An 18347-nucleotide genomic window follows, 5' to 3' on the forward strand; every position below is an offset into this window, starting at 1 on the left:
CTACTCAGTATAAAATGGACATGCAGTACATGGTTGGACGGTGGCAGCGTGGTCAGCTCATCTGCTGCACCGACGGCAGGTTCTGCATCAACTCTGGCTCAGACTCTGTGTGAAGTGTAGGTGTTCTCCTCGGGCTTATGCGGACTTTCTTACGGCTTTGAGTTGTCCATAAGTGTGAATGCTTGTTTGTTTATATGTGCTTCGTGTTTGACTGTTGACCAGTCCAGAAGTACCCCTTGCCTAAAATCTGCTGGGATAGGCTCCAGCCTTACCCTTCGCGTTCATATTTCGCTGATTTTTTCGTTTGATATGTTGATGGAAAGGGCGTGTGACGTTCATATGTTGTCAATATTCAGTGTTTTATCCTTCATAGTCAATATTGTAAATCCCACATTCTTTATTTTCATGTACATTCTGGTTGTCTCATTCAGGGAAAAAAAAAAAGTTAATTCCATTGCGTTTTTTTTTAAACCGGTCTGTCATAACGTTTTTAGCATATAATCAGACATTATTTTGAAAGTTCGTATTAATGTTTCTAAAAATAGATAGACCGGCCCCCAGACACATTTCTTTCTCTAAATTTGGCCCCCGAGTCAAAATAATTGCCCAGGCCTGGTGTATACTCTAGCACAGGGGTCAGCAACCTTTTTGAAACCAAGAGCTACTTTTTGGGTACTGATTCATGCGGAGGGCTACCAGTTTGATACACACTTAAAAAAATTGCCAGAAATAGCCAATTTGCTCAATTTACCTTTAATAAATAAATCTATATATATAAAAAAATGGGTATTTCTGTCTGTCGTTCCGTCGTACATGCTATTTTCTTTTATGGAAGGTTTTTTGTAGAGAATAAATGATGAAAAAAACACTTAATTGAACGGTTTAAAAGAGGAGAAAACACAAAAAAAATGAAAATTTTATTTTTAAACATAGTTTATCTTCAATTTTGACTCTTTAAAATTCAAAATTCAACCCAAAAAAAGAAGAGAAAGACTAGTTAATTGGAATCTTTTTGAAAAAATAAAAAAAAGTATTTATGGAACATCATTAGTAATTTTTCCTGATTAAGATTAATTTTAGAATTTTGATGACATGTTTAAATAGGTTAAAATCCAATCTGCACTTTGTTAGAATATATAACAAATTGGACCAAGTTATATTTCTAACAAAGACAAATCCTTATTTCTTCTCGATTTTCCCGAACAAAAATTTGAAAAGAAATTCAAAACACTGTGAAGTGAATTATATTTATATAGTGCTTTTTCTCTAGTGACTCAAAGCGCTTTACATAGTGAAACACAATATCTAAGTTACATTTTTAAACCAGTGTGGGTGGCACTGGGAGCAGGTGGGTAAAGTGTCTTGCCCAAGGACACAACGGCAGTGACTAGGATGGCGGAAGCGGGAATCGAACCTGCAACCCTCAAGTTGCTGACACGGCCGCTCTTCCAACCGAGCTATGCCGCCCCTTTGAAAATAGATTTAAATTTGATTCTACAGATTTTCTAGATTTGCCAGAATAATCTTTTTGAATTTTAATCATAAGTTTGATAAAGTATTTCACAAATATTCTTCTTCGAAAAAACAGAAGCTAAAATGAAGAATTAAATTAAAATGTATTTATTTTTCTTTACAATAAACAAAACACATTTACTTGAACATTGATTTAAATTATCAGGAAAGAAGAGGAAGGAATTTAAAAGGTAAAAAGGTATGTGTTTAAAAATCCTAAAATCATTTTTAAGGTTGTATTTTTTTCTAAAATTGTCTTTCTGAAAGTTATAAGAAGCAAAGTAAAAAAATAAATGAATTTATTTAAACAAGTGAAGACCAAGTCTTTAAAATATTTTCCTGGATTTTCAAATTCTATTTGAGTTTTGTCTCTCTTAGAATTAAAAATGTCAAGCAAAGCGAGACCAGCTTGCTAGTAAATAAATACAATTTAAAAAATGGAGGCAGCTCACTGGTAAGTGCTGCTAGTTGAGCTATTTTTAGAACAGGCCAGCGGGCGACTCATCTGGTCCTTACGGGCGACCTGGTGCCCGCGGGCACCGGGCTGGTGACCTCTGTTCTAGTGTCTCAAAATAATCTGCATTTATTTGCTGTGTTTCTTCAGTGAGAAGCTGTCCATCCGTCAGGCAAAAAGGAGAAACGAGCCTCCGATTCAGAGTCGAGGCAGAAAGAGACCTGCTGAACCTTTTTTCACTGAGCCGGGCAAGAACGCTCTCATCATCACTGGAGGATGGCTGGTGAGATATTCATATTCACCATTGATTTGTTGAACTTATGAGTGATCTTCCACTCTTTTTGGATTTAAATGTTCCCCACGGTAAGGAGGAAACCAGTTGTATAGCACAGCGTATATGTATAAGACCCAAAACCAATGAAGTTGGCATGTTGTGTAAATGGTAAATAAAAACAGAATACAATGATTTGCTAATCCTTTTCAACTTATATTCAATAAAATAGCCTGCAGAGACAAGATACTTAAAGTCCCAACTGGAAAACTTTATTTTTTAGCTCATTTGGAATTTGATGCCTGCAGCAAGTTTAAAAAAGCTGGCATAAGTGTCAGAAAAGACTGAAAAAGTTGAGGAATGCTCATCAAACACTTATTTTGAACATCCCACCGGTGAGCGGGCTAATTGGGAACAGGTGGGTGCCATGATTGGGTATAAAAGCAGCTTCCATGAAATGCTCACTCATTCACAAACAAGAATGAGTGAGGATCACCACTTTGTGAACAAACGCATGAGCAAATTGTCCAACAGTTTAAAAACAACATTTCTTAATGAGCTATTGCAAGGGATTTAAGGATTTCCCCATTTACGGTCCGTAATATCAAAAGGGTCAGAGAATCTAGAGAAATCACTGCACTTAGCAATGATGTTACGGACCTTCCATCCCTCAGGCAGTACTCCATCAAAATGCCACATTAGTGTGTAAATGATATCACCACATGGGCTCAGGAACACTTGAGAAAACCACTGTCAGTAACTATAGTTTGTTGCTATATCTGTAAGTGCAAGTTAAAACTCTATTATGCAAAGCGAAAGCCATTTATCAACAACACCGAGAAACGCCGCCAGCTTTGCTGGGCCCGAGCTCATCTATGATGGACTGATGCAAAGTGGAAAATTGTTCTGTGGTCTGACGAGTCTACATTTGAAATAGTTTTTGGAAACAGTGGACGTCGTTTCCTCCGGAACAAAGAAGAAAAGAAACATCCAGATTGTTCTTGGCACAAAGTGTAAAAGCCAGCATGTGTGATGGTATGGGGGTGTATTAGTGCCCAAGACATGGGTAACTTACACATGTGTGATGGTATGGGGGTGTATTAGTGCCCAAGACATGGGTAACTTACACATGTGTGATGGTATGGGGGTGTATTAGTGCCCAAGGCATGGGTAACTTACACATGTGTGATGGTATGGGGGTGTATTAGTGCCCAAGACATGGGTAACTTACACATATGTGATGGTATGGGGGTGTATTAGTGCCCAAGACATGGGTAACTTACACATGTGTGATGGTATGGGGGTGTATTAGTGCCCAAGACATGGGTAACTTACACATGTGTGATGGTATGGGGGTGTATTAGTGCCCAAAACATGGGTAACTTACACATGTGTGATGGTATGGGGGTGTATTAGTGCCCAAGGCATGGGTAACTTACACATGTGTGATGGTATGGGGGTGTATTAGTGCCCAAGACATGGGTAACTTACACATGTGTGATGGTATGGGGGTGTATTAGTGCCCAAGGCATGGGTAACTTACACATGTGTGATGGTATGGGGGTGTATTAGTGCCCAAGACATGGGTAACTTACACATGTGTGATGGTATGGGGGTGTATTAGTGCCCAAGACATGGGTAACTTACACATCTGTGATGGTATGGGGGTGTATTAGTGCCCAAGACATGGGTAACTTACACATGTGTGATGGTATGGGGGTGTATTAGTGCCCAAGACATGGGTAACTTACACATGTGTGATGGTATGGGGGTGTATTAGTGCCCAAGACATGGGTAACTTACACATGTGTGATGGTATGGGGGTGTATTAGTGCCCAAGACATGGGTAACTTACACATGTGTGATGGTATGGGGGTGTATTAGTGCCCAAGACATGGGTAACTTACACATCTGGCCATGTGACACAGTGGTAAAAATGTCTCTGTGCTAACTTTTTTGCAACGTATTGCTGCCATTAAATTCTAAGTTAATGATTATTTGCCCAAAAAAATTACTTTCTTACTTCGAACATTAAATATCTTGTCTTTGCAGTCTATTCAATTGAATTTAAGTTGAAAAGGATTTACAAATCATTGTATTCTGTTTTAATTTACGAATTCCACAACGTGCCAACTTCACTGGTTTTGTTTTTTGAATTTTATATATCATATATGTGATGAAGTGCAATTATTATCAATTTTAAATTGTTTCTTGTTTTTGTCAAATTCTTGATTAACTTTAAGTCCTGGAATGTGCCTTTTGACACCCATAATCTATTCATTGGTATTATGCAGACTTTCATAACTGACACAAATTTAAAATGGCCCAAAGGTAATGATGATAATGATATTACAATAATAAAACAGTAAATGGTCCCTAGTGTGTGAATGTTGTTTGTCTATCTGTGTCGGCCTTGCAATGTGGTGGAGACTTGTCCAGGTTGTACCTTGCCTTCCGCCCGAATGCAGCTGAGATAGGCTCCAGCGACCCCGTATGGGACAAGCGGTAGTAAATGGATGGATGAATAGATAATGATGACAGACCGCCTTAAAAAACGGAATGGAATTTCTAATCTTTTTACTAAATGAGAAACCCAGAATTTACATGGCAATAAAGAATGTGGGATTTACAATATTAACTATTAAGGATAAAACACTGAATATTGACAACATATGAACATCACACCTCCTCTCCATCCACATATTTTACAATCAAGCGAAATGCAACAAAAATGCAACACACAGCGAAATATGAACGCAAATGTTTTAAATCTGATATATCATTATGCTTTAGAAACTTTTTGTCAAAATTTCCGTCCGCGTCTGTCCCTCAAACCCACATTTCAGGCTCTGGAAACACTCGGTGGAAACACTCCCCGCCCACACTGCTTGGTGCCTCGTCTGAGCTGCTGGGACTTACATTACCATAGTAACTAATTAGATGACCATAGTAACTAATTAGATGACCATAGTAACTAATTAGATGACCATAGTAACTAATTAGAAGACCATAGTAACTAATTAGATGACCATAGTAACTAATTAGAAGACCATAGTAACTAATTAGATGAGCATAGTAACTAATTAGATGAGCATAGTAACTAATTAGATGACCATAGTAACTAATTAGATGACCGTAGTAACTAATTAGATGACCATAGTAACTAATTAGATGAGCATAGTAACTAATTAGATGAGCATAGTAACTAATTAGATGACCATAGTAACTAATTAGATGACCGTAGTAACTAATTAGATGACCGTAGTAACTAATTAGATGACCATAGTAACTAATTAGATGACCATAGTAACTAATTAGATGACCATAGTAACTAATTAGATGACCATAGTAACTAATTAGATGACCATAGTAACTAATTAGAAGACCATAGTAACTAATTAGATGACCATAGTAACTAATTAGAAGACCATAGTAACTAATTAGATGAGCATAGTAACTAATTAGATGACCATAGTAACTAATTAGATGACCATAGTAACTAATTAGATGACCATAGTAACTAATTAGATGACCATAGTAACTAATTAGATGACCATAGTAACTAATTAGATGACCATAGTAACTAATTAGATGACCATAGTAACTAATTAGATGACCATAGTAACTAATTAGATGACCATAGTAACTAATTACATGACCATAGTAACTAATTAGATGACCATAGTAACTAATTAGATGACCATAGTAACTAATTAGATGACCATAGTAACTAATTAGAAGACCATAGTAACTAATTAGAAGACCATAGTAACTAATTAGAAGACCATAGTAACTAATTAGATGACCATAGTAACTAATTAGATGAGCATAGTAACTAATTAGATGACCATAGTAACTAATTAGATGACCATAGTAACTAATTAGATGACCATAGTAACTAATTACATGACCATAGTAACTAATTAGATGACCATAGTAACTAATTAGATGACCATAGTAACTAATTAGAAGACCATAGTAACTAATTAGAAGACCATAGTAACTAATTAGAAGACCATAGTAACTAATTAGATGACCATAGTAACTAATTAGATGAGCATAGTAACTAATTAGATGAGCATAGTAACTAATTAGATGACCATAGTAACTAATTAGATGACCATAGTAACTAATTACATGACCATAGTAACTAATTACATGACCATAGTAACTAATTAGATGACCATAGTAACTAATTACATGACCATAGTAACTAATTACATGACCATAGTAACTAATTAGATGACCATAGTAACTAATTACATGACCATAGTAACTAATTAGATGACCATAGTAACTAATTAGATGACCATAGTAACTAATTAGAAGACCATAGTAACTAATTAGATGACCATAGTAACTAATTAGATGAGCATAGTAACTAATTAGATGAGCATAGTAACTAATTAGATGACCATAGTAACTAATTAGATGACCATAGTAACTAATTAGATGACATAGTAACTAATTACATGACCATAGTAACTAATTAGATGACCATAGTAACTAATTACATGACCATAGTAACTAATTAGATGACCATAGTAACTAATTAGATGACCATAGTAACTAATTAGATGACCATAGTAACTAATTAGATGACCATAGTGACTATTATATCATGCAAAAGCGCAGATTTCAACCATTGAAATACTTTGTATAGTTGAAGACTGAAACATCCATGCACATCATAATGGCAGCTATAGTTTTGATCTTAAAGATCTAAACCAGGGGTGTCCAAAGTGTGGCCCGGGGGACATTTGCGGCCCGCAGCACATCATTCTAAAAATACTAAAATATATATGTATATTTTTGGAACATTAAAAAGTGGAATAAAAGAGCAAATAGGTGAAATGCAACGAGAAAAAGTTGCATTGTTGACTCTAATAACACCATTTTTTAAATGATTTCTCAAAAAATAATAATGAATAAAATTTAATGTTGCTATAAATTGATTGATTTAAGGACAAAAAGGACTTGAATACAACAAACATAAAAACATGAAAAATATGAAAATTAGAAAAAAATAATTCCATACTAATTATATACTAGATAAATAGAGTTAGTTAGTACTTTATTGATTCCTTCAGGAAAATTAAAATTCCAGCAGCAGTGCACAGAGTTGAGATCAATTTAATTTAAAGTAAAAAGTAAATAATGGGGGTTTATATGGAAACAAAATAGAGAAATATTACAATGAGAATAAAAAATAAAAAGCAACAATGGGAATAAAAATATAACAGTAAAATAAGAATATAACAAGACAAAGTAGGCAGTAGTGACCATAAACTAATACTAATTATACTAATAATCCTATTTATTGTTATTATAAATATACTAAACCAATTACAATATATTATCTGATGCTGATATAGATATTTAAGTGTTGAATGAAAAAAATAAATAAAAAATAAATAAAAAAGCATGACCTTTTTATGAGTGGGACACTTTTGGATCCCTGAGGATTTTAGTGGATTTTAATAACTGTCTTTGCTAAAAAAAATAAAAATAAATAAACTAAAATAAATTTTGCTATGAATTATTGACCTATTTAGAGATCCAATTATTTCACATGAAATATTTCACTTTGAAAATCTTTTTGGGAAAAATATTGTGTATTATGCCTCAAAAAATAGGGTTTCGACAAAAAACTCGTAAAAAGTAAAACAAATAATGGAGTAGAATTAGCGATTTAAGGGTTTTATGAAACAAATAATACATGACTTATTTTGAACCTTTTTTAAGACTGAAACCCTTCTGGGTCCCAAAGACCTAACTTGAGGGAGCCCCAACAATTAAAAAAAAAAAAAGGTATATTGTATTGGTTTTGAAAATGAAAAAGTATCAACTTGGCCCCCGCCTGCTTTGATATTTCAGTGTGGCCCTCAGTGGAAAAAGTTAGGACACCCCTGATCTAAAAAAATTATTTGTGAATGTGCGGCGGGCCAGATTGAAAAGATTAACGGGCTTTAATTTACCCAGGTGGGATTTCGAAGGGTTTAGAGCAAATTATTAGGCTAAGGATATATTTAATCAAAGGTTATAATGGTACCCTTATTTTGAATTATGTTCAATTCTTATTTGTCTTGTCAGAACGAGATTTTGTATGAAAAGAAAAAGAAACGCCGCCGTTTGCGTCTTCGACGTCTGGGAAAGCGACCGCCTCCCAGCAGCCCTCAGGATGGACAGCCTATGAACGACTGGGAGAAAGAAATAAGACAAGTACATAAGATGTCTTCATGTCTTTTTGTGGGGAGAATTAAATCATCGCGAACAAGAAATCTGCTCGTTTTTTTTGACAGATTGACTTTGTGGACATGGCGTGCGAGTGCGAGGCAGTCATCTGCTGCCGTGTCACACCCAAGCAGAAAGCTAACGTGGTCAGTCTGGTCAAGAAATACAAGAAGGCCGTCACCTTGTCCATCGGAGACGGCGCCAACGATGTCAACATGATTAAAAGTAGGCCTGCCCATATTTTCTCGGCTGGATATCTTAACAAAAACAGCTTTTTCTTCATGTTTCTTTAGCCGCAGACATCGGTGTTGGTATCAGTGGTCAGGAGGGCATGCAGGCCGTGATGTCCAGTGACTTTGCCTTTGCTCAGTTCCGCTACCTGGAGCGCCTCCTGCTGGTTCACGGACGCTGGTCCTACATTAGAATGTGCAAGTTCCTCCGGTTCTTCTTCTTCAAGAACTTTGCCTTCACTCTGGTTCATTTCTGGTACTCTTTCTTCAACGGATACTCAGCCCAGGTCCGTATCTTGTCTTGTTCAAAGAGCATTAAAACTCCATTAAAGCTTGGTCATCCGTCAATGTGTGTCTTTGCAGGTGACTTTCGAGGACTGGTTCATCACGCTGTATAATCTTTGTTACAGCAGCTTACCGGTTCTTCTTGTTGGACTGCTTGACCAGGTAAGAAAAACAACATTGTCATTGACGTCACACATCCTGGATGTTTGTTTTAATACAGGAATTGTTGAGATTTATTTCACATTTACCAGCAGACGGTAGAGTTTACTTCGGACTTTGTAACAGAATGTCTTACTTGACTTTCCGCTGTGGGGTGTGTCAGCTTTGGAAATATCGTGACAACAAACTAGTACGTCTGACTGCATTCAAAGTGTGTTTATGAAGTTCTTATTTGATCTTCTTGGTCTCAAACATGCTTCTTTGTGTCTCACATTAAACTTTTTGTGTTCTTCCACGGCGCTATGGTACTGATCAACTTCCTGAAAACACAGAACACATGAACAATGGCTGATTAGTTGAATATTGTTTTATTAGTGTTGTGTTCTGGTCAAGAAAAGTCTTAAAACAAACCCCAAAACCCATTAAACTCTGTATCCTTGTCTGCTGTAATAAGTAGAGTTTGGTTCTGTCTTCTTTGGGAAATACTTTGCTTTGCATTGTGTGTTGCTATCCATTCTCTACAGCAGTGGTTCTCAACCTTTTTTCAGTGATGTACCCCATGTGAACATGTTTTTAATTCAAGTACCCCCTAATCACAGCAAAGCATTTTTGGTTGAAAAAAAGAGATAAAGAAGTAAAATACAGCACTATTTCATCAGTTTCTGATTTATTAAATTGTATAACAGTGCAAAATATTGCTCATTTGTAGTGGTCTTTCTTCAACTATTTGGAAAAAAAGGGAATAAAAATAACAAAATATTTGTTGAAGAATAAACAAGTGACTCAATTATAAATAAAGATTTCTAACCATCAACTTAAAGTGTCCTTTTTGGGGATTGTAATAGAGATCCATCTGGATTCATCAACTTCCTTCTAAACATTTCTTCACAAAAAAAGAAAACTTTAACATCAATATTTATGGAACATGTCCACAAAAAATCTAGCTGTCAACACTGAATATTGCATTGTTGCATTTCTTTTCACACTTTATCAACTTTGTTGAAGTCTTATACAAAAAATATATTTATAAAGGATTTTTAAATTGTTGCTATTTTTAGAATAAAAAAAAAAAAAATCTCCCATACCCTTTGGCATACCTTCAAGTACCCCCAGGGGTACACGTACCCCCATTTGAGAACCACTGATCTAGAACACAATCAAACTCAAGACCTGATCATCTTTTTATGTAGCTCGCCACATCATTTTATCTGGCCTGCCCAGGACTGGAAATGATAAATCACTTTCTGAACAAACCTATTTGTTCTTTGAATATAAACAGAAAAATTAACTGCACGCAACTGCATATGTTCGACAGTTTAAAGGGGAACTGCAATTTTCTTTGGATTTTTGCCTATAATTCACAATTATAGGCAAGTAGTGGTAACATGTTGAATTGAGAAATGGTATCACGGAATTCCTGGAATTTCGGGAAAACCAGGAATTTTTCCTGTTCAAAAAACAACTTTGTTGTTTGTCCTAACTAAGAGGAATGTTTTGACGTTAGAACGGTTGAAATGGGTTAAAAAATGCGGAAGGAGTAGTCACTAGGAAAAAAAAGAGTAGAAATATGTCCAGGATGAGTTGAATGTGTTGAAGGTGGAATGGTTTGAATCAGTTGAAAAATGTTGGCATTGTAGAAGTTTGAAAAATAGCCAATTCACTTTGAATAGGGAAAAATGCAAAAAAAAAAAAAAAGAATTATGGGAAATCTTGGATTTTTTTTTAGAATAGTTGAAGTAGGGCACACAAGTCCTGAACAGGCTGAATATTTTGAAGTTGGAATAGTTTGAATCAGATGAAAAATGTGGGAATTGTGGAACTTTGAAGAATGTTCCATTGATTTCAAAGGGAATCTCAGAAATAATTGGGAATTTCGGTAAAAAAACCTGAAAGGTGTGAATGAGTTGAAATGGTTGATGTTTACATTTGACACCCGTGCTCTAAAATCATCTGAAGAGTCTGGTTGTGATCAGTTTTTTGCCCTGAGAATCCAAGACCTGATAAGTTAGTTTATTTGCAGGCAGTGTTTAAAAAGCCTAATACTAATGTCTGAAAAATTTAAAATTTTTGTAGTAAGATTGTGAAATTTGACTTACAATTATGGCCCAATTGTGTTTTTTACTTCAGTGCATGCAGAAATGTTGCAACTTCAGAATGTTAGTTGAAACAGACTCCCTGTGCAGTCTTTCTCATATTTGCATTCTCCGCAGGATGTCAATGACCGACTGAGCCTCAAGTTCCCAAAGCTCTATCTGCCCGGCCAGCAGGGGTCGCTCTTCAACTACAGGAACTTCTTCATCAGCTTGTTCCACGGCATCTTCGTCTCCCTCATCATCTTCTTCATCCCTTACGGCGCCTTCCTGCAGACCATGGGGCAGGATGGAGAAGCCCCCTCGGACTACCAGTCTTTTGCTGTGGTCACGGCCTCCGCGCTCATTTTTACTGTCAATCTGCAGGTGACTTTTGCCACAGCATGTTTGGCTTCTTAGAAATATTACAGTATGTACAGTACAGGCTACAGTGTTACGGCACACAAACATTTCGGTTCGGTACGTACCTCGGTTCAAAGGCCACGGTTCGGTTCATTTTCGGTACAGTAAGAAAACAACAAAATATACATTTTTTGGTTATTTATTTACCTAATGTGCAAAATTTTCCACCAAAAATATTTTTCTTAGTGGAATATTTGATGTGAAGTAATGGGAACCTTGGATAGGTCAATCATTCATAATAACATTGATTAGAATAAAATAGAAAGTACGTTATTGATCCCTGGTTGAAATTCAGCACCACAGTTCGCTCACAATAGACAAGAATAATAATAAATAATATAATATATTATATATATATAATAATATAAATATATTCTATATATACGCTACATATGTTTGTTTTGAGCAATGACAGTTTGAAAGAAACAAAAAAAAAAACAGCTTTATTTTATTAGTCAACATTGCAACTTTTTCTAAATTACATTTAACCTTTAAGCTTTTTTATTTCACTTTTGTTATGTTTTTGTTTATTTTAATAGTATTTTTAGAATGTGCCGTGGGCCTTTAAAACATTAGCTGTGGGCTACAAATGGCCTCTGAGGCACACTTTTTACACAAAAATTAAATCTGATAAATATATGAATAAAAAGCAGACGCATGCGCTCTCTCTGTCTCTGCCCCTCCCTCACCAATGCTGCTGCGCGCGCGATTTGTTTTGTTTTTAACCTTCTTAACCCTGAACGTACATTAAAAATATACGCAACCATAAATCGAGGTGCCGGACATTTGGGACGTTTGGGGGGCTCCACCCGGGCGGCCCCGCGGGTGAGGGTTTGGGTCCGGTGAGGTGAGGATGTGTGGTCAGGACCTAGCCCGGTTGCTGCTAGCATGCTAACAGCGACCGGGCTAGGTCACATGACTGACCATACGTCCTCCCCACACCGGACATGTCCTCTTTTGCGGAGCTGTCAGGGCCGAGTTTCTTAAATGCCTCAAATGTCTGGCATTTTGAGTATTGTTTACACAACGTACAGTACGCTACTTAATATGTCCGTGTGGAAACTCGTTCGGTACACCTCCGCACCGAACCGGTTCGATAAAATACCCGTACCGTTACACCCCTTGTTGTTAGAAATATTACAGTATGTACAGTACAGGCCAAAAGTTTGGACACACCTTCTCATTCTACATATAACTCAGGGGTCGGCAACTCAAAATGTTGAAAGAGCCATACTGGAACAAAAACACAAAAAGGTCTTCTGTCTGCGGCCGGAAAAAAATGAAAAGATTTAAATAAGTGTTATAATGAAGGCAACGTATGATGTTAGTGGCTAATTAGCTATATTGGCCTACTACTATGTGTCGCAGGCTGATGCAAATCTTCGTTGACAGAAATGTTGAAATGTAATATTTATTCTGCACATTTTTACAATATTTGTAAAACTTCTCAGAGGGTGACATAAATCAATCAATCAATCAATCAATGTTTATTTATATAGCCCTAAATCACAAGTGTCTCAAAGGGCTGCACAAGCATCAGGGCAAGGAAAAACTCACAACCCAGGTGGATGTCAATGTGAATGATTACTTTGATAGCAGGTTTACTTGATGTTATTTTACAGCAAAATGTAGTCCAGGATGTCAGCCATCGGTGTGAAACTTGATATCAGTCATCAGTGTGTAACTTGGTATCAGCCATCGGTGTGAAACTTGATAAATGCTACAATCTTGTCATGTCTAATCACTTCTAGATCTCCCTGGACACTTCTTACTGGACCTTTGTCAACTGTTTTGCTGTTTTGGGAAGCATAGCCATCTACTTTGGGATTATGTTTGACTTGCACAGTGCGGGCATACACGTCATTTTCCCCCAATTCTTCACCTTCACAGGTCAGTGAGTCAAGCTCATGTATTCAAACACCCGACTTGGAACTTTTTTATCAGCGTCCATCTTCTCTGTCTTGCAGGAGCGGCTTCAAATGCGCTTCGCCAGCCTTACTTGTGGTTAACCATCATCCTGACGGTGGGCATTAGCCTGCTGCCTGTGGTCTGCATCCAGTTCCTCCATAAAATCATCTGGCCTTCCATAGGAGACAAGGTGAAGCACGGCTGTCAGGCATTTTGGGAAAGAAAAATATCACAATTGTGCAGAAAAGTTGACTTATGTCAGGAATACCCCCCAAAAAACACAATTTTTTGGTCATTTGGACAAATACAGTAGAGCAGACCTGGGCAAATGAAGGCCCGGGGGACCACATGCGGCCTGTTAGGTTTTTCAATCTGGCCTGCCGGACATTCCCAAATCATTTTTTTAGATCTTTAAGATGGAAAAATCCTAGAATTGTTTTTTTGGAACTTGGAAAAATGATAGTTTAAATTCCCGGGATAGTGGAATGTGTCGAAAGTGGAATGGTTTAAATCGGTTGAAAAATGTGGAAATTGTGGAAGTTTGAAAAATAGCCAATTAATTTTGAATGGAGAAAAATGCAAAAAAAAGCAATTATGGGATCCCGGGAATTTTTTTTTACAATTGTTGAAGTAGAGCACACAATTCCTGAACAGGTTGAATATTTTGAGGTTGGAACAGTTTGAAGCAGATGAAAAATGTGGCAATTGTGGAACTTTGAAGAACGTCCCATTGATTTCAATGGGAATTTCAGAAAAAATTGGGAATTTCGAGAAAAGCAGGAATTTTTTTTGAAAATGTAAAAAAAAACTTGAATGGTGTGAATGAGTTGAAATGGTTGGTGTTGGAATTTTGCAAAGCGGTCTGGAAATGTTGAATTAATTACATGTTGAATTGAGAAATAGTATTACGGAATTCCTGGAATTTCGGGAATTTTTACGGTAAAAAAAACAACTTTGTTTTTTGTCCTGATTAAGAGGAATGCTTTGACAATGGAATGGTTGAAATGGGATGAAAAATGTAGAAGTAGTAGTCGCCAAAAAAAAAAGTGGAAATAGGGTTTTGGAAAACCAGGAATTCTGGAAAATCCTGGAATTTTTTGGAACTTAATAAAAGGTAGTTTGAATTCCCAGGATGGTGGAATGTGTTGAAGGTAGAATGGTTAGAATCGGTCAAAAAATATGGGAACTGTGGAAGTTAGAAAAATGGCCAATTCGTTTTTGAATGGGGAAAAATGCAAAAAAAAAAAAAAAAAAGGAATTATGGGAAATCCGGGAAATTATTTTGGAATTGTTGAAGCAGAGCACACAATTCCTGAACAGGTTGAATATTTTGAGGTTGGAAAAGTTTGAATCAGATGAAAAATGTGGGAATTGTGGAACTTGGAAGAACGTCCCATTGATTTCAATGGGAATTTCGAGAAAAGCGGGAATTTTTTTGAAAATTAAAAAAAACAAACTTGAATGGTCTGAGTTGAAATGGTTGGTATTGTAATTTTTCAAAGATGTCGATAAATGTTGAACTAGTTACATGTTGAAATGGTGTTACAGAATTACTGGAATTTTTCCAGCTCAAAATACAATTGAGTTTTTGTCCTAATTAAGAGGAATGTTTTGACGGTGGAAAGGTTCAAATGCATTGAAAAATGCGGGAAAAAAGTGTGGAAATAGGGCTTTGGAAAACCAGGAATTTTGGAAAATCCAGGACTTTTTTTGAACTTGGTAAAAAGGTAGTTTGAATTTCCAGGATGGTGGAATGCTTTGAATCGTTGGAAAAATGTGGAAATGGTCAAAGTTTGAAAAATGGCCAATTCAAAATGAATGGGAAAAATGTCCCTGAAAACCGAGAATTCTGGGAAATCTGGGAAATGTTGTAATTTTTCAAGGGAAAGCCCGCCATTCCCGAATAAGATGAACAGTTTGAAGTTGGAATGCTTTGAATGGGGTGAAAAATGTGGAAGAAATAAATTATTTTGGTGTAGAAAACCAAATGTGTGAATGCATTCACACATTAAAAACTTTTAAAATGTTCCGGCTTAGTCCGAGTGTCAACTGCATTTTTTAAAAGTCAGCTCCTTGCTCCTTCCTCTCAGGTCCAGAGAAACAGGAAAAAGTACGAGTTGGAACTGCAAAAGGAGGCAAAGAAACAGCCCTCAGCGTTCCAGCGCGGCGGCCGTTCCCGTCGCTCCGGCTACGCCTTCTCTCACTCTCGGGGCTACGCCGACCTCATCGTTTCTGGGCGGAGCCTCCGGAGACGCCCCACGGCCCGAGCGCGGCCCCAGAACAGCATCAGGGAGCTTCCCGAAAGAGCGGCCGAGAACATTTGATATCGCGGTCGAATCGTAATCGTTGTCTTTTTTTTTTGTTTTTAAGCAGTGTGATCTGCGACGAGGAGGAATGACATCATGATGATGTCATCCTGTGGATATTTAGGTGCTCGTGAAAGAAGTACTTATGCACAGACTCTGGTATGCAAAACTGTCATTTATTTAAATGATCTCAGGACTTTTAAAAAAAAAGCTTTATTTTTTAACATAAAGACGCCGTTCATTTCCCTTCTGGCTCCACATTCATAAAGTGCTTGAAATTCAAGTATTTCCTGTTAAATATCGCCGCATTTAAAGTGTTTTATCCGGAGTAAAGGTTACTGTAAAAACAAACCAAAAAAAAGGTGGTCAGTCGTTAAGTGAAGGCTTCTTTTTCACGACAATCACTCATTTAACTTCAAATTTATCCAAAAATCTTTTAAATATGTGATTATGTAATGTCGTATAAGTTGTGCGTCTACTTTTTAAAATGCAAATCCAGTAAATTGTCCCTTTTGTGTGAATGTGAGAGTGAAAGTCGCCTGCATGTGGAGCCCACCTTCCAGCTGGGATAGGCTCCAGCTGCATTCCACAAGAATGAATGGATAATAATCCTCTTCCCCCTAAAAGTCTTCAGGTAGCTCTTAGTAGACTATTATTACTTTTTTCAATTTGTTGTGTGTATTGTTTACATTCCACCTGCCGTTTCTTGCGCCCTACAAATCTATTTAAGATACGACTACTTTCTTCTCAGCCAAAACTTCCAAACTGTTACTGTTGTGTTGCTCCTGCTGGTGTTAATGTGCACAAATGTGGTTTTATCACTTCATGACTGGAGCTTGTTGTCTCTGACACGACCCTGGGTGTTTTTATCATGTCGTTAATAAAAGCCAAATGGACCTGCATGACGAGGGCGCCTTTTTCTTCTCAGCTCCTGCCTTGTCAGGAAATACAATGGGAGGACAGAACCCATGCAAGACCTTCATGCACTCATCTCTAATGGAATCATTTTTTTTTTTAGTCCAAACTAGATCACAGGGGTGAAACACTACATTATTTACATTATTTACGACATCCAAAAGCAGTGAAGTTGTCACGCTGTCTAAATATGAAAATAAAAACAAAATACAATGATTAGCAAACTCTTTTCAACTTCAATTCGATTGAATAGACTGCAAAGACAAGATACTTAATGTTCCAACTGGAAAACTTAATTTTTTGCAAATATTAGCTCATTTGGAATTCGATGCCTGCAACATGTTTCAAAAAGCTGGCACAAGTGGCAAAGAAGACTGACAGTTGAGGAATGCTCATCAAACACTTATTTGGAACATCCCAAAGACATACTTGCCCACCTTGAGACCTCCGAATTCTGGAGGAGGGGGGGGGGGGGGGGGGAGTATATTTATAGCTAGAATTCACTGAAATTCAAGTATTTACTTTATTTATTTATATATTTTTTAAAAAAAATCGTTTTCCAGTTTGAACATTAAATATCTTGTCTTTGCAGTCCATTCAATTGAATATAAGTTGAAAAGGATTTGCAAAATCATCGTATTCTGTTTTTTATTTTCTGATTTACACAACGTGCCAACTTTACTGCTTTTGGGTTTTAATAAATACAGTAGAGTATTGTTGCCGGTTTTGACTGCTTATTTATTATTTTATTGGATTGGGGCGGTTTAGCTCGGTTGGTAGAGTGGCCGTGCCAGCAACTTGAGGGTTGCAGGTTCCATCCCCGCTTTTGCCATCCTAGTCACTGCCGTTGTGTCCTTGGGCAAGACACTTTACCCACACTGCTTTAAATGGAACTTAGATATAGGGTTGCACTATGTAAAGTGCTTTGAGTCACTAGAGAAAAAGCGCTATATAAATATAATTCACTTCACTTTTATGGGCGAAATAGTGACGCTCTAATTGACTCTGCTGTAAGCTGACTTTTAATTACGTTTATTAAATATTTAGAATGCAATATAAAAAAAATAAAAATTCCATCCGTCATGATTGTGAAAGATAGGCCAAAGTCCCCAAAAAGTGCAGTTCCTCTTTAAAGTTCAGCTTTGGTAACGTGTGTATTTTTACAAGGGGATTCAAGTCACTTTATTTTGAAATTTACGTTAATATTAACATTTATTTTGAAAACTTACATCTTTAAATGTCAGGAAACAACTTCAAACTTTACAAAAGCCTCAGCCCCTCATGTGTTTGAGTCACCTTTACAACACCGATGCCACTTGTCCCTATACTTTGCTTCAGCGTTTGCATTATTTAAGTATTAATTTGACCTCTAATGTTTTTCGTCGAAAGTAAATATTTCCCACTTTCTTCGACTGTCCTTGAACGCACCACAGTTGGCGCAATGAGGGGAAAAAAAGATGTTTAACTTTCTCACTTTTTAGGCGTCTCTTTGTCGTAATGCTGATGTACTTCTCTGGTTTTGAAGATACCATTTTTAAAACCGAAAAATAATAATCATAATATAGATAGGCACCAGCGACC

At 36.7% G+C, this 18347-nt stretch overlaps 1 protein-coding gene across 2 annotated transcripts in view; it reads left to right on the forward strand.

The window, feature by feature from the left end:
• atp8b1 (ATPase phospholipid transporting 8B1) overlaps positions 1-16753 on the forward strand; it is a 70356-nt gene extending 53603 nt beyond the window's left edge. For both annotated transcript variants that reach the window (XM_061877131.1, XM_061877132.1), the window contains exons 22-30: positions 2117-2249; positions 8331-8459; positions 8540-8696; positions 8765-8988; positions 9065-9148; positions 11356-11601; positions 13389-13527; positions 13605-13735; positions 15636-16753. In XM_061877131.1, the coding sequence (XP_061733115.1) occupies positions 2117-2249; positions 8331-8459; positions 8540-8696; positions 8765-8988; positions 9065-9148; positions 11356-11601; positions 13389-13527; positions 13605-13735; positions 15636-15869 (1477 nt within the window). In that variant the 3' untranslated portion in view covers positions 15870-16753. The remainder of the gene's footprint in view (positions 1-2116; positions 2250-8330; positions 8460-8539; positions 8697-8764; positions 8989-9064; positions 9149-11355; positions 11602-13388; positions 13528-13604; positions 13736-15635) is intronic.
• The last annotated feature ends 1594 nt before the right edge of the window (positions 16754-18347 follow it).

Source organism: Nerophis ophidion, linkage group LG17, assembly GCF_033978795.1.
Source record: "Nerophis ophidion isolate RoL-2023_Sa linkage group LG17, RoL_Noph_v1.0, whole genome shotgun sequence".
NCBI classification, from domain to species: Eukaryota; Metazoa; Chordata; class Actinopteri; order Syngnathiformes; family Syngnathidae; genus Nerophis; species Nerophis ophidion.